The following is a 14,085-nucleotide window of genomic DNA, read 5'->3' as shown; positions in this document are numbered from 1 at the left end:
CCTTCCTTAGATACCGGCCCCAAGCACACTCCTTTTGGTGCTACACTCGAGTGTCAGCCTAGATCGGGGGTCTCCAAACTATGGCCCGCAGGGGGCCGCATCCGGAGTAGAGTTTGGAGATCGCTGGCCTAGACCCTTGTACTCCAATGATTGGAATTAACCAACAAGCTTCTGACTTGAAGACAAGCGCGTGCTACCAACTGATCCACACGTGATGCTTCCTTATTTAACCACCAAGCTTTCTATTTGCTTTCTTTTCCTACCCGCCCCCCCCCCCACCCTACTCAGGATGAATTGATCGAACATGACCAGGCATTACACAATCAAGCAGGAGGTTGTACGGTTCTGGTTGTCCTTCGCTTGCAGGGGAAGTTGTATGTGGCCAATGCTGGAGACAGCAGGTTAGTAGGGGAACAGACTGATCTCCTCAGCATTGCATCTTCCTTTGTGACGCCTCCTTTAGGCTGACTGGTGCTGGTTTACTTGTCTTTATCTTCACTAAGTATTCCCTCTTCCTCTTTTACGTTCCTGTTTCACTGCTCAATAACAGGCCAGCCTTATCCTAAGATAGTTTTCTGCTGTTCTTGGTTATTTTTGTGGTTAGATCCAGGCAGCTCTGGAACAGGCCATCTGGAATACACACTTTGATGGAGTTTAGTACAAAACAAATCTTTTTTTTATATTCTAATACACGTGATCTGGAGTGCCTCACAGCGCCAGGGACCCAGGTTCGATTCCCGGTTTGGGCCACTGTCTGTGTGGAATCTGCACATTCTTGTTGTTAAATTAGATTGGATTGGATTAGAATAAAGTTTTTAAAAAAATCTTTTGGCTAAGATCAAGTGTAGTACCGACATGTTACACTTGGTTGAAGTCATTGGGTTATATTTTAGCTTCATTTGAAGCAATTTTTAAAAGTGGCATCTCGGCCTTTTGGCTAAGATGCAAATGAGATCAAGCCTTGGAGGAGGAGCTATGCCTACTCCAATCAGCTTGGATCATGTAGGTCAAGCCCAAGACAGGAGGTGAGATCCCTGTCTTGTCAGCTTGGATTGGGAATGTCCCAACTTGTTGAGACTCTAAATTGGACTTCATTGAATTGGATTTAAGAACAAAAAAAACTTTACACCTCAGTTTGTCTTCAGTTTCCCTCTGCCTGTCGCTGTTCATTCATCTATCTTACATTATGATTATTAAAGCTTTGCTTGCAACGTCCCCTTAGCATGACTATTGTGTTGTCTAGAAAGTTATTCCCCACAGGACACAAAAGTGATGAATGTTAACTTTCTCCTTTTTTTTTTTACCCCTTTTGAAGAGCAATTATAGTGCGCAAGACTGATGTTCTACAGCTGTCCAATGAATTCACAGCTGTGACGGAGAGACAAAGGATTCAATATCTGGTAAAATACAACATCTTCATCTTAGTCCTACCTAACTCTTGAAGACTCAGTGCATGTTAATTTAGCAGATTTCTAAAGCAATTATTAATCAGTTAAATTTTACATTTTCCCTTCTAGATTAGAGTCTAATAGGGTTTGGGTTAGTCTCTATGGACTTGAGGGATAAGAATTTTAAATTGGAGACATTAGGGAAAGGGGAGATAGTGACATGGGTCATTGGGTAAGACAAATGTAAGCCAAAAATATGGGGGATGATCTTCCCAGCCTGCTGTGCTGCTTTTGCGGAGACTCAAATCTCCAGCACCATCAGCTCTGTGCCAGAGATCCGTGCAGAGCAGTATACTATATTCAAATACTCATTTTGATCTAATTAGCGGGCCCAGAGACTTCAGTCCCGCTCTTCCCAGGGAGATCTGGACTGCCGGGGGGGACGGATCGGAACTGCAAGGAGGTGGGAGGAGAGGGGCTTGTTGGACACGTCCAGGTAACCAACAGTTGGGGCATGGGGAGAGGGGGGGAGGATCAGCGGGGCAGTGATGCGGGGTGGCGGGGCAGTGATGTGAGGTTGGCCAGCGACTGGGAGACCAGCAGTGCGGGCCACTGCGCATGTGCTGATCTTGGCACTGATAGATCAGCACATGCGCAGTGGCCCATTCAGCTCTATGCTGCCGGCCTCTCCAGCGGGAATAGGCCTTACTCCCCTGAATTTTAACGAGATTCAAACTAGGGCGCTCTGCAGTGCACAGAGTGTAGGAGATTCATTTTGAAAATACCCCTGAAAGAAACAGCGGGTTTACTCCAGTTTTTATGGGAATTCAGCACTTGAAATACTTTTGGGAGAATTCCACCCATACATTTTGGGTGGATTGGCCGTGCTAAACTGCCCCTTTAGTGTTTTGGTGGATTAGCCATGGTAAATGTATGGGATCACAGGAATAGGGTGGAGAGGAGGTGCTGGGTAGAATGCTCTTTCAGGGAGCCAGTACAGATTTGATGGGCCAAATGGCCTCTTTCTGTACTGTAGTGATTCTGTGGTTCTAAGTGTGGCAGAGGGCAATTCTTCCCAAATACATTACAGCGTTATTTCCCTGTGAAGCCCGGTGTGTAAACACATGTTTCTGGCTCAATCAGTAGACGGCAATAAATTGCATTTGGATGGCACCTTAAACAACTGGGTGCTTTGCAGGAACATTATCAAAGTTTGTCATGTGGAGATAGGGAAGTAGATGGCCAAATGATTGGTCAGAGATGTAGGCAGCGTCTTAAAAGAGGAGGGAGAGGTGATAATGTTTAAAGGACGGACTTCTATCGTTATTGCACTGCTGACACGGTCAGCATTTATTGTCCTTGAGAAGGTGATGATGGTGGTGGATCCTTGTCCTTTTAGGTAGAGGTTGTGAGCTTGGAAAGTATTGTTGAAGGAATCTTGATGAGTTGTTGCAATGCATCTTGCCCCTCCCCCCAATCCCTGATTTCCAGAGATTTCCCTAGAGCTCCTCCTTGCTACACTTGGTCAAACACTGCTTTGCTATCAAGGGCAGTCATTCTCTTATCTTGGAGCTTGTTGCCTAGGCAACTGAAAAGGTCAAGAAATAGCTGCCAGTGAAGGAGTGATGAACATTATGGAGGGAATTTCAGAATTTGGGGAGGGAACGGCACGGTGGCACAGTGGTTAGCACTGCTGCCTCACAACGCCAGGGACCCAGTTTCGATTCTGGCCTCGGATCACTGAGCGGAGTTTGCACATTCTCCCCATTTCTCCGTGGGTTTCCTCTGGGTGCTCCCCTTTCCTCCCCATAGTCCAAAGGTGTGCAGGTTAGGCGCATTGGCTGTGCTAAATTGCCCCTTAGTGTCAAGGGGATTAGCAGGATAAATATGTGGGGTTATGGGAATATGGCCTGGGTGGGATTGTTGTCGGTGCAGACTCGATGGGCTGAATGGCCTCCTTTTGCACTGTAGGGGTTCTATATGTGAATTAAAATCATTTTTTTTAATGACTCACCGTTTTCTTCTAGGCCTACCTGAAGCCTGAGTTGCTTGGTGATGTGTTTTCAAGGCACGAGGTTCCTCGCAGGGTGAAAAGGAGTGATATTGGAGAAAAAATCTTATACCGTGATTACTTTATGTCTGGCTGGTGAGTATTTAATGTTTTGAGTTATAAAGTTTATTCATTTAGTCAAAAGTAGGCTTACATTAACACTGCGATGAAGTTACTGTGAAAATCCCACAACCGCCGCACTCCGGCACCTGTTCAGGTACACTGAGGGAGAATTTAGCACGGCCAATCCATCTAACCAGCACATCTTTCAGACTCTGGGAGGAAACACACGCAGACACGGGGAGAACATGCAGACTCCACACAGATGGTCACCAAGGCAGGAATTGAACCCATGTAACTTTGTTAAACCATTTACGTTCCTGGAAAATCGATCATCCACATTTTAAAAATAATATTTGCTGGTCTTCCTCTACTTATTGTATTACTTTAGTTTTCTTTCCTGTTCCCTCTACTCTTTGTATACAGGGAAGGATTCTGCAGCCGAATGTAGGCCAGCAGTCCAGTTAATATTGCTGTTGATTTATTGGAGGAAAGTGAAAATGGTATTCTTCCTTTTCAGTTCCATTTGTGAGTGAGTGCCAGTCCCCTGTCCAGTGTTGATCTTTTCACTTCGAATGTTTTGCCCTAGTTTGTGTTCATAGTTAATGGGCATCAAGACATCACCTTGCCAAGTGTGGGGGAGGGGCAGAGCATGGAAAGGTCTATTGGCCTTGGGGGGGATTTTATGGTTTTGAGATGAAAAGGGCTGACCATTAAACAGTTACACTTTATTGCTACACATGGTTTAAATCCAAAGTGTGCTCAAAATTTCACTGGCAACCAATTCAAGATTATCAGTCAGGCTCGCAGTGCGGCTCAGCTAGAAGCTGCATATTCATGCACAAAGCCGCAACTCTGCAAACAAAAAGAACCTGTCCAGGCATTGCGCCTTTTCCCACCAAACAAAGGCCTGAAGGACTATTGTTCCCTGGTGTGTCTGGCCGGCAATGGCCTATGGAATTATCGCTGGACTATTAATCCAGAAACTCGGCTAATGTCCTGGGGATCAGGATTCAAATCCCGCCACAGCAGATGGTGGAATTTAAGTAAAAGGTATCTGGAATTAAGAATATAATGATGATCGTGAAACTGTTGTCGATTGTGAGGAAAAACCCATCTGGTTCACTAATATCCTTTAGGGAAGGAAATCTGTCTGGCTTACACGTGACTCCAGAGCCACAGCAATGTGGTTAACTCTTAATTGCCCTCTGAAATAATCTGGCAAGCAGTCAGTTCTAGGGCAGCTAGGAATGGGCAATAAATGCTGGTCAACCAATGACCCCCATGTCCCACGAATAAATAAAAAATCAATTTGCTTGGTTTGAAAGGCATTCTTCATGGTAATGGCTGTTCCAATCAGAGTTCACTTGCTAAGCAGTATCCTTTTCTCATGCAGTATGAATTTGTTGTTCCCTTTTCAAATTTGGTGTTCGTGTCTGTCCTGGTAAATGCAAGATGAAAAGCTTCAACAGTATGTCCCTTTTGTTTTTAGCAGAATTCATATTTTTCCAATTATTATCCAAATTTGATTTATTATTGTCACACGTATTAGTAGACAGTGAAAAGTATTGTTTCTTGCACACTATACATTCAAGGTATGCCGTACATGGAGAAGGAGAGAGTGCAGAATGTAATGTTACAGTCATAGCTAGGGTGTGGAGAAAGATCAATTAATGCGAGATAGATCCACTCAAAAGTCTGATGGCAGCAGGGAAGAAGCTGTTTTTGAGATGGTTAGTACGTGACCTTAGACTTTTGTATAAAATCTCGTTTATGTAGCATTTTTCGTGACCTCCAGACATCCTAACACACTTTACAGCCAATGAAATATTTTTGAAATGTGGTCACAACTGTAATGTAGGAAAAGCAGCAACTAAAGGGGGCCAGGTTTCAGCCAGGGCTCACCTGCTGCCCTTCAAGATAGTATCATGGGATCTACTCTGAGAAGTGGGGCATCCAGAATGGGACCTGAACCCACAATCTTGACACTGAGGGAAGGGCGTTACCGCAGATGATGTAGGTTTATTCTGAAGCTCTGTAATGTGATACTTAACATTCTTACCACAAACAACTTTTCTCATGTCAGAGAGAGGGGCTGACACCTCCCCTCTTTATAAACCCACGCTGGTTTAAAGTCATTACTCTCAGTCTTGTGTCTGTTTTCAGGGGATACAAAACCGCACAAGAAGATGACCTCAAGTACCCTGTGGTGCATGGAGATGGAAGACAGGTACAGCTTTGAAAGTTCACTCTACAAACTGTCCTAGATTGTGCAATATTGAAGAGACAGCATTGCCCTGATGTCCATGGAGCAGCGATGGGCAGCCTAGGCTAGTGAGTGGGGACATGGTTGGCCCTCTTGCATCTCAGGTGGACCGCATAACCGAAATCAGTCTTGGTCGCTAACCATAACCCCATGAACAAGATTAAATACATTTAATATATGCCAAATATTTCAAAAGATATAGAAAATACTTAGTTCTACTAATATACAAATAACTATTATCAACTTTGTGGGAGGTATAGGAGGGATGTCCGAGGTAGGTTCTTTACTCAGAGTGATTGGGGTGTGGAATGCACTGCCTGCTGTGATAGTGGAGTGGGACACTTGGGGAACTTTCAAGTGGTTGTTAGATAGGCACATGGAACACGGCAGGATGATAGGGAGTGGGATAGCTTGATCTTGGGTTTGGACATAGCTTGGCACAGCATTGAGGGCCGAAGGGTTTGTACTGTGCTGTACTGTTCAATGTTTCTATGTTCATATGGTAAAAAGGATGCAGAGAGAGTGCACGGCTCTCCACAGTCAACATTGGTGAGCCTTCAGCACACACCTCACTTACCCTTGCTTTACATGCATGTCAGTTCTGTCATACTGATAGGGGGAAAAAAAAACTTCACGGATGGAAATCAGCAGAATGTGGCAACCCTGCACATGGCCAACAGTCAACAAAATGTCTCCTAGGCCGCACTCAGAGCCAAGATGGACAGGATCTGCAGCAGCAGAAGCATTGGGCTGAACTTTACCAATGTTCAACCCAATATAGGCCAATCACACACTCAAGCCTTCTTGGCCATTCAATTGGGTGATAGCCAATCTACTGTATTTATCCACCTCTGGTCCACGTCCTTTGACACTGTCACTGAAGACAGGTTTCACAGTGTGCTGGCTGAAGGTCCTTTGCAGTTGAACATCATGGCATAGGCTACTTTGAGCAGGCCAGTATCACAGACCTTTGACACAAGGACGTGGTTTCGTCTGTAGCGATCCTTCACATAGCGGGTTTCCATTTTTGGGGTGAACCAGAGCGAGCACTCTGTTTGCTGGAACCTTCCACACACTTGACAAAGGAACACCGTTTCCAAAAGCTTGTGGGATTACTATCAAATAAACTGGTTGGACTTAAACCTGGTGTTGTGAGACTTCTTATTGTGCTGGAGTGAAAGTCAGAGGGATTAGATTCCCTGCTATGTTTATGTTCTGATGTGGAGATACCGGCGTTGGACTGGGGTAAACACAGTAAGAAGTGTCACAACACAAGGTTAAAGTCCAACAGGTTTATTTGTAGCGAATGCCACTAGCTTTCAGAACTGGCTGTTCCTTCATCAGGTGGGTGAGAGTTCTCCACCCAGTTCACCAGCAGCACACTCCAGGCTATTAATTGCTAGATCGCTGCTTTATTCCCAGTCACCTCAGTGGGAGCAGAATAGTTACCATTACATGGGGAAGTGGGAGTGACTGCCAAAATGTCAGGATGTTTGCAGCTCTGTGGAACGCAGTGTTGGGCTTGGTTACAATTTCTGTTCCTCTTTCATAAGAACATAAGAAATAGGAGCAGGAGTAGGCCATCTAGCCCTTCGAGCCTGTCCCGCCATTCAATAAGATCATGGCTGATCTGTCGTGGCTCAGTTCCACATTCCCGCCCTCTCCCCATAACCCTTAATCCCCTTGCCTATCAAAAACCCATCAACCCGTGTCTTAAAAATATTTAGCGAGGTAGCCTCCACCACTTCAACGGGCAGAGAATTCCAGAGATTCACCACCCTTTGAGTGAAGAAGTTCCTCCTCAACTCCGTTCTAAACCGCCCCCCTTTTATCTTGAGGCTGTGCCCCCTAGTCCTACTGTCCTTTCTGAGCGGGATGAGTCTCTCCACCTCTATCCTATCCATCCCATTCATCATCTTATACGTCTCAATGAGATCTCCCCTCATTCTTCTAAACTCTAACGAGTACAAGCCTAGTTTATTCAGCCTCTTCTCATAGCTCAACCTCCTCAACTCTGGTATCAGCCTAGTAAACCTCCTCTGCACTCCCTCCAAGGCCAAAATATCCTTTCACTCGGTCTCGTCCACCAACTACCTTTTCTTATTCTTTCAGCATTTCTCTCCAGATGGGCCTTGATGTGAATTCATTTCTCTCAATTCCTGCCAGTCATTTCACCTGACAAATAATTTGCCTTCCCTTTCAGACTCGTATAATGGGGACGATCGCAGTCACACGAGGTTTTGGAGATCATGGGTTGAAGGTCTATGACACTGACCTCCATGTAAAGCCATTTTTATCCTGTATTCCCGAGGTAGGTACAGCGAAGGAACAGTAATGGCTTTTACCACACGTAAATCGGTCCCTGTAGTGTTCCTGGCGATGGGTGGGTTTAAGTTGAAGATTCTTCACTCATTGTGTTTATATTACCAATATTATTTGCTGTAATTACAGCATTCTATTTTCAAACAATTAAGTGAGTGGGACTCACTGTTGCCAGTGAGGCTGAGGATGCACAAGGAGTAAATTTAGAGGCAATGGTGTCTTGGCAGTGATGTCAACAGGTTAATGCTTGAACTGCAAAAGCCTCTTTCTCCCTGATACAGACCCAGCTCTGCACATTAACCACATCATCATCTCTTAGGCTGATTGTTGTAACAAATTGTCCCTAAATTAGTCTTCCCTCAATCTTCCCCAATAGGCACAGACAAAGGTCATAGGTAGAGGAGGGCACTCATAATGTTAAAATGGCGGCGTGGGCTCGTTGGGCCGAAGGGCCTGTTTCCCGTGTTATGTTGTTTGTTCTTTGTTCTATGACCCAGAAAATCCCAGGGGAACCTAAGTAAACAAAAGTCCATTCATTTTCCTTAAAATAAACACTTGCAAGGCTGGAATGTGTAATTATCCTGCTGCCCCAGCATCTGAACTGCATTGTTTCCAAACATACTGAATCCTGTAAAAACACCTCAGATGGAATATTGTGTACAGTTCTGGGTGCCACATTATGGGAAGGATGTGAATGTGATGGAGAGAGTACAGGAGACATTTGCAAGAATGGCTCTAGGCATGAGAAACTTCAGTTATGTGGAGGGATTGGAAAAGTTGGTGCTGTTCTCCTTGGGGAGAAGAAGCTTAAGAGGAGATTTGATAGAGCTGGACAGAGTAAATAGTGAGAAATTGTTCCTGCTTGTAAAGGATCGAGAGCGAGAGGGCACAGATTTGAAGTGATTGACAAAAGAAGCAAACGTGACGTGTGGGCAAACATTTTCATGCCCAGAGCGTTTCTGGAATGCACTGCCTGGAAGTTCAGTGGAGGCAGATTCAATCGAGGCATTCAAGAGGACATTGTTTCTATTCAAGCAATCATTTACTGTACAGGGGAATGGTACTGAGTCATGTGCTCATTTGGACAGCTAGTGCAGACGTGATGGGGTCAAATGGCCGCACCGTAACAATTCTGTGATTTTGTGATAATGACTTGCACAGACCGAGTATCTGCTGTCATCTCGAATTTTGGATCATTTTAGATTTGTAGCGCATGCAGACAAAACAACTAGACTTCATTGGCTAAAGGTCAGGAGCGGTTGGCACAGTTCATGTCCTCTCGGGTCAGGGACTTCCCATGCTAAAGGTTATCAAAAATGTGGATTTTAGATGTGTTTGGATTTCAGATTTACTGACCTGGAATCTGTTCTTTAATGTTGATTGAGGGACGTGTACGTGGTATTCTCACAGTACACGAGGGATGTGTACATGGTCTTCTCACAGTGCACGAGGGATATGTACATGAAGCTAAGTGCCAAAAAAAAACCTCTTGCATTTAAAATAATTCAATAAGTTTGTCAGTAACCAGAATCATAAATGTCAGATGTATCTTCAAGGCTTCTTCCTACTTTTTTTTTGGAAAAGGTGACAATCTTTGACCTGGGACGACAAGAATTTGAGCAAAATGATGTTCTCATTATGGCCACTGATGGATTGTGGGATGTCATGTCTAATAAGGAAGTGGCAGACACCAGCCAGAGGTTTTTGGAAGATGAGAAACATAATCCACGCAGGTAAAGGATGTTCCTTGTCTGTTCGTTCCGTTTTCCTCACCTTGCGTGCTATGGTCACCCTCGTGCGATGTATTTAATAAATGGCGATGTGAAAGATGATGCGTGCTGTCAAACTCCGAGATCTGCCATGAGTTCACATTATTGCTGCTCCAATGCGTCTGTTGATTTAAAGGCACTGCGTCCAGTACAGACCAGAAGGCCCAAAGTTCAGTTCCCTGTCCATACTAGACTAGCAGAAGGGTGGCACTGGTGTTAACTGATATCTATCCGAGATACAGAGGGGAAAATCAGCTGGAGTGTTATTTCTGATTACTTATTCACTGAAACCTCCCGAAAGTATCCAAAGAACAAAGAAAATTACAGCACAGGAACAGACCCTTCAGCCCACCAAGCCTGCACCAACCATGCCGCCCAATTTAACTAGAACCCCCCTACCCTTCCGGGGTCCATATCCCAGTGAGTGTCTGAAACACACTGTCAGAGGTAGTAGTACAGGCGGGTACAATGTTGTCCTTTACTTGGTTAAGATGGGCGTAGAGGGATCTGGGCCAAATTCAGGCAGTTGGGATTAGCTTAGGGGTTTTAAAAAAAAAAGGAAGGCATGGACAAGTTGGGCTGAAGGGCCTGTTTCCATGATGTAAACCTCTACGACTCTCCATTCCCGTTCTATTCATGTATTTGTCAAGATGCCCCGCAGCTGAGGCTTAGCTTGGGGGTCAGTTTGGCTCAGTTGGCTGGACAGCTGGTTCGTGATGCAGAATGATGCCAACAGCATGGGTTCAATTCCTGTACCGGCTGAGATTATTCACGTAGACCCCACCTTCTCAACCTTGCCCCTCACCCGAGGTGTGGCAATCCTCACCACCTATCACAGCCTGGGGCTTTACCTTGCCATAGAATCTATAGAACCATATAATCTCTACAATGCAGAAAGAGGCTATTTGGCCCATTGAGTCCACACCCACTCTCCAACAGAGCATCTTACCACCCACCCCACCTGTGCATTTACCATGGTTAATCCATCTCATCTACACACTAAGGGGCAATTTAGCAACACCAAATCCACCTAACCTGCACATCTTTGGATACTAGGGAACAATTTAGCGAGGCCAATCAACCCATCCTGCACACCTTTTGGAGTGTGGGAGGAAACTGGAGCACCCGGAGGAAACCCTCACGGACACGGGGAGAACATGCAAACTCCACACTGTCACCCAAGGTCAGAATCGAACCCAAGTCTTTGGAGTTGAGAGGCAGCAGTGTTAACTTAATCGTATGTGTACCCCAAGTTGGTCAGATATCACCAGTGATGACTGGTAATTACACTGAAGAAATGGTGGCTGAATGAAGGAAAGGAAATTTCTAAGTTGTACATAACCCATCTTGATTTCTCTAGGTACACCATGCTGGCCCAGTGCCTTGTAAATAAGGCAAAAGGAACGCTACAAGACAACGAATGGAAACTGGAAGATGGCAACTATGCTTCTTTCGATGACATATCGGTATTTGTGATACCGTTGCTTAATGTAGCAGACATGGTGTAAGACTTGGTTCAAAAAGGGCCACCCAGCTTCCCACCAACCCAGAGTGTTCCGAGCTCAGAGCTGCATCCAAGGTGGAATCGAGAATTGCCGCAGGTCGAAGTGGGAAACGATCGTGCGAGTGGACCCATGTTACCAACAACTACTTCTCACCCTGAACAATTCCACAAGTTAAATGGACGGGAAGTTGCACCAGAGAAGTGACCAGTTCCGTTCATCCATTTAATGTTCCTGCACCAAGCGAGGAGCTTTTTCCTTTTTACAAAATGCTCCTTCAGGTGAGGGAGCGGTTTGTGTGGTAAGTATTCGGGTTTTCACCCACCGATGTGTACTATTCCCAACCTAAAAGAGACAAACATCTCACTGCAATCCTGCACATCTACTGGTTGCCAACACAAGCCCCATTTTGGGTGGCCTCTCCCCCTAGGTGTCAGTTTATGCCGTTGACCAACTTGAGCGAGGTTAAGCAACGTGAGGGTCAATGAGTCCCCTAGCCTTCCTTTCTCTCATTGTGGCGTTGTACAGTAAGTCTCAATTACTGTAAAGTCCAACAGGTTTATTTGGTCCAATGCCTGCATCTCCACATCATGTGATATTGTGACAGAGCACATGGGACTTCCAGTTACTGAATATCAACTAAAATACAAAATGAGGACTTTTTTCAAATAAAGACATTGCTAATTGACACACATTGAAGGGTTACAGAGATATTGGTATCGAAGATTAAACATATATACTTGGAAATACCCAGGCCTGGGGAAAGAGTATATTAATGTGTTGATGAGGGGACAAAAGTTTTGCCATTTTCATATCTCCAACCCTGTGCCACCTTCTCATATCCGTCTTTGGTTCCGTGTACAAATATTGATGGGCAGTTGATGTTCTTGAGTTTTTATTTAACAAAAAGGACTGAAGCAGAAGTGTTTACAATTATAATGAGACTTTAAAAATCCGTCGACCCACGGAGCCATTGTCGAATGCTTGAACTGATCTAAACATCAAAGGCATCAAAAATCTACAGAAGACATCTCAACTTTGCTGGTTCTGGAGCTGTTGCGGGCAAAGATTTTTCTGACTAACTGGTGTCATTTAGAAACATTGAGACATTTCATTGAGCTGTTAGCACTTTATAAATCGAAATATTCCAGCAGGAATCGGAAAGAGGGAAAGGCTGAGTTTCTGCAGAGATTCTCTCCATCTGTCATAACTGTGCCACAGCGGCCGTGCTGACCCAGTTGTGGAGATGGGACGTATGCAGTTTTGGGGATCTCTGCCACTTTTTTTTTTACAAACATTCCAGAGAACATGTGAGAGAATCCCAGGGGAGTTGGAGCGGTACAGTGGTCAGTTAGCATTGCTGTCTCACAGCATCAGGGACCCAGGTTCGATTCCCGGCTTGGGTCACTTTCTGTGCAGAGTCTGCATGTTCTCGCTGTGTCCGCATCGATTTTCTCCGGTTTCCTCCCACAGTCCAAAAGACGTGTTGGTTAGGTGCATTGGCCATGCTGAATTCTCCCTCGGTGCGCCCAAACAGGTATCAGAGTGTGGTACTAGGAGATTTTCACAGTAACTTCATTGCCGTGTTAATGTAAGCCTACTTATGACACTGAAAGTTTTAAAGTTTATTTATTCAAGGGCGGCTTTTGAAGGTTTACTAAATCTCAGCCTCATAAATGTACTCAACTTATCTGGATTTGTATCGTATTCTTCAATAAATACAAAAGCATTTTCCTTCTCTGGTGGGTATCGAATTTACTATGGTGCATCCTTGGAGTTGAGACCTATAGAATGTAACTCCAGAAACTCACTGTACCACACTTAAGCTGAGAGTACTTGCCTCTAACTTTCAGATGCCATACGATAGAATATTCTAATGCCATTTGTAAATGTTTTAATTGTGTATGGGGTTTATAATTAAATAAGTTGAATTTAAAAAAACTTGGGATTTGGTAATAAAATGTAAGTTGGACCTCTGGAATGTGCTAGGTAAAATCCTCTCCTTTTGATGTGCTCTTTGGCGAAGATTTTGCAGAGTTGTACTGATATCCCCTTAGGTGGTTTTGCGGTGTTTTCCTTGTGTTAAAGAAACTCTTGTATATAGGGGAGCAAATTGATTTGATTTATTATTGTCACATGCATTAGTTGACAGTGAAAAGTATTGTTTCTTGTGCAGTATACAGACAAAGCATTACTGTACATAGAGAAGGAAAGGAGAGAGTGCACATGTAGTGTTACAGTCAAAGCTAGGGTGTAGAGAAAGATCAACTTAATGCAAGGTAGGTCCATTCAAAAGTCTGATGGCAGCAGGGAAGAAGCTGTTCTTGAGTCGGTTGGTACATGACTTCAGACTTTCATATCTTTTTCCCGATGAAAGAAGGTGGAAGAGAGAGTGCCTGGGGTGCCGTAGAGTCCTTGATTTATGCTTTTGGCTTTTCTGAGGCAGGGGAAATGTAGATAGTGAAAATGGGTGGGAGACTGGCCTCAGTGATGGGCTGGGTTTCATTCATGACCGTTTGTAGTTCTGTGCAGCCTTGGGCAGAGCAGGAGCCCATACCAAGCTGTGATACAACCAGAAAGAATGCTTTCTTTGGTGCATCTGTAAAAGTTAGTGAGAGTCATAGCAGACATGCTAAATTTCCTTGGTCTTTTGAGAAAGTAGAGGCATTGGTGGGCTTTTTTATCTATAGTGTTGGCATGGAGGGGGGGACCAGGACAGGTGGTTGAT

General features: G+C 44.6%; 1 protein-coding gene across 3 annotated transcripts in view; it reads left to right on the top strand.

Annotated features, from left to right (window-relative positions):
- Positions 1-13,246, top strand: part of LOC145335535 (protein phosphatase 1M-like) — a 54,116-nt gene extending 40,870 nt beyond the window's left edge. For all 3 annotated transcript variants that reach the window (XM_080181341.1, XM_080181338.1, XM_080181330.1), the window contains exons 4-10: positions 289-401; positions 1,316-1,400; positions 3,416-3,534; positions 5,665-5,728; positions 7,968-8,075; positions 9,671-9,819; positions 11,216-13,246. In XM_080181341.1, coding sequence (XP_080037467.1) covers positions 289-401; positions 1,316-1,400; positions 3,416-3,534; positions 5,665-5,728; positions 7,968-8,075; positions 9,671-9,819; positions 11,216-11,363 — 786 coding nt within the window. In that variant the 3' untranslated portion in view covers positions 11,364-13,246. The remainder of the gene's footprint in view (positions 1-288; positions 402-1,315; positions 1,401-3,415; positions 3,535-5,664; positions 5,729-7,967; positions 8,076-9,670; positions 9,820-11,215) is intronic.
- Positions 13,247-14,085: the final 839 nt, after the last annotated feature.

The sequence above is a fragment of the Carcharhinus amblyrhynchos genome, chromosome 3 (genome assembly GCF_965287045.1).
Source record: "Carcharhinus amblyrhynchos chromosome 3, sCarAmb.v2.hapA, whole genome shotgun sequence".
In the NCBI taxonomy this organism is placed as follows: Eukaryota; Metazoa; Chordata; class Chondrichthyes; order Carcharhiniformes; family Carcharhinidae; genus Carcharhinus; species Carcharhinus amblyrhynchos.
The sequence above is the reverse complement of the archived record's forward strand: the minus strand, read 5'-3'. Positions and strand labels throughout refer to the sequence as shown.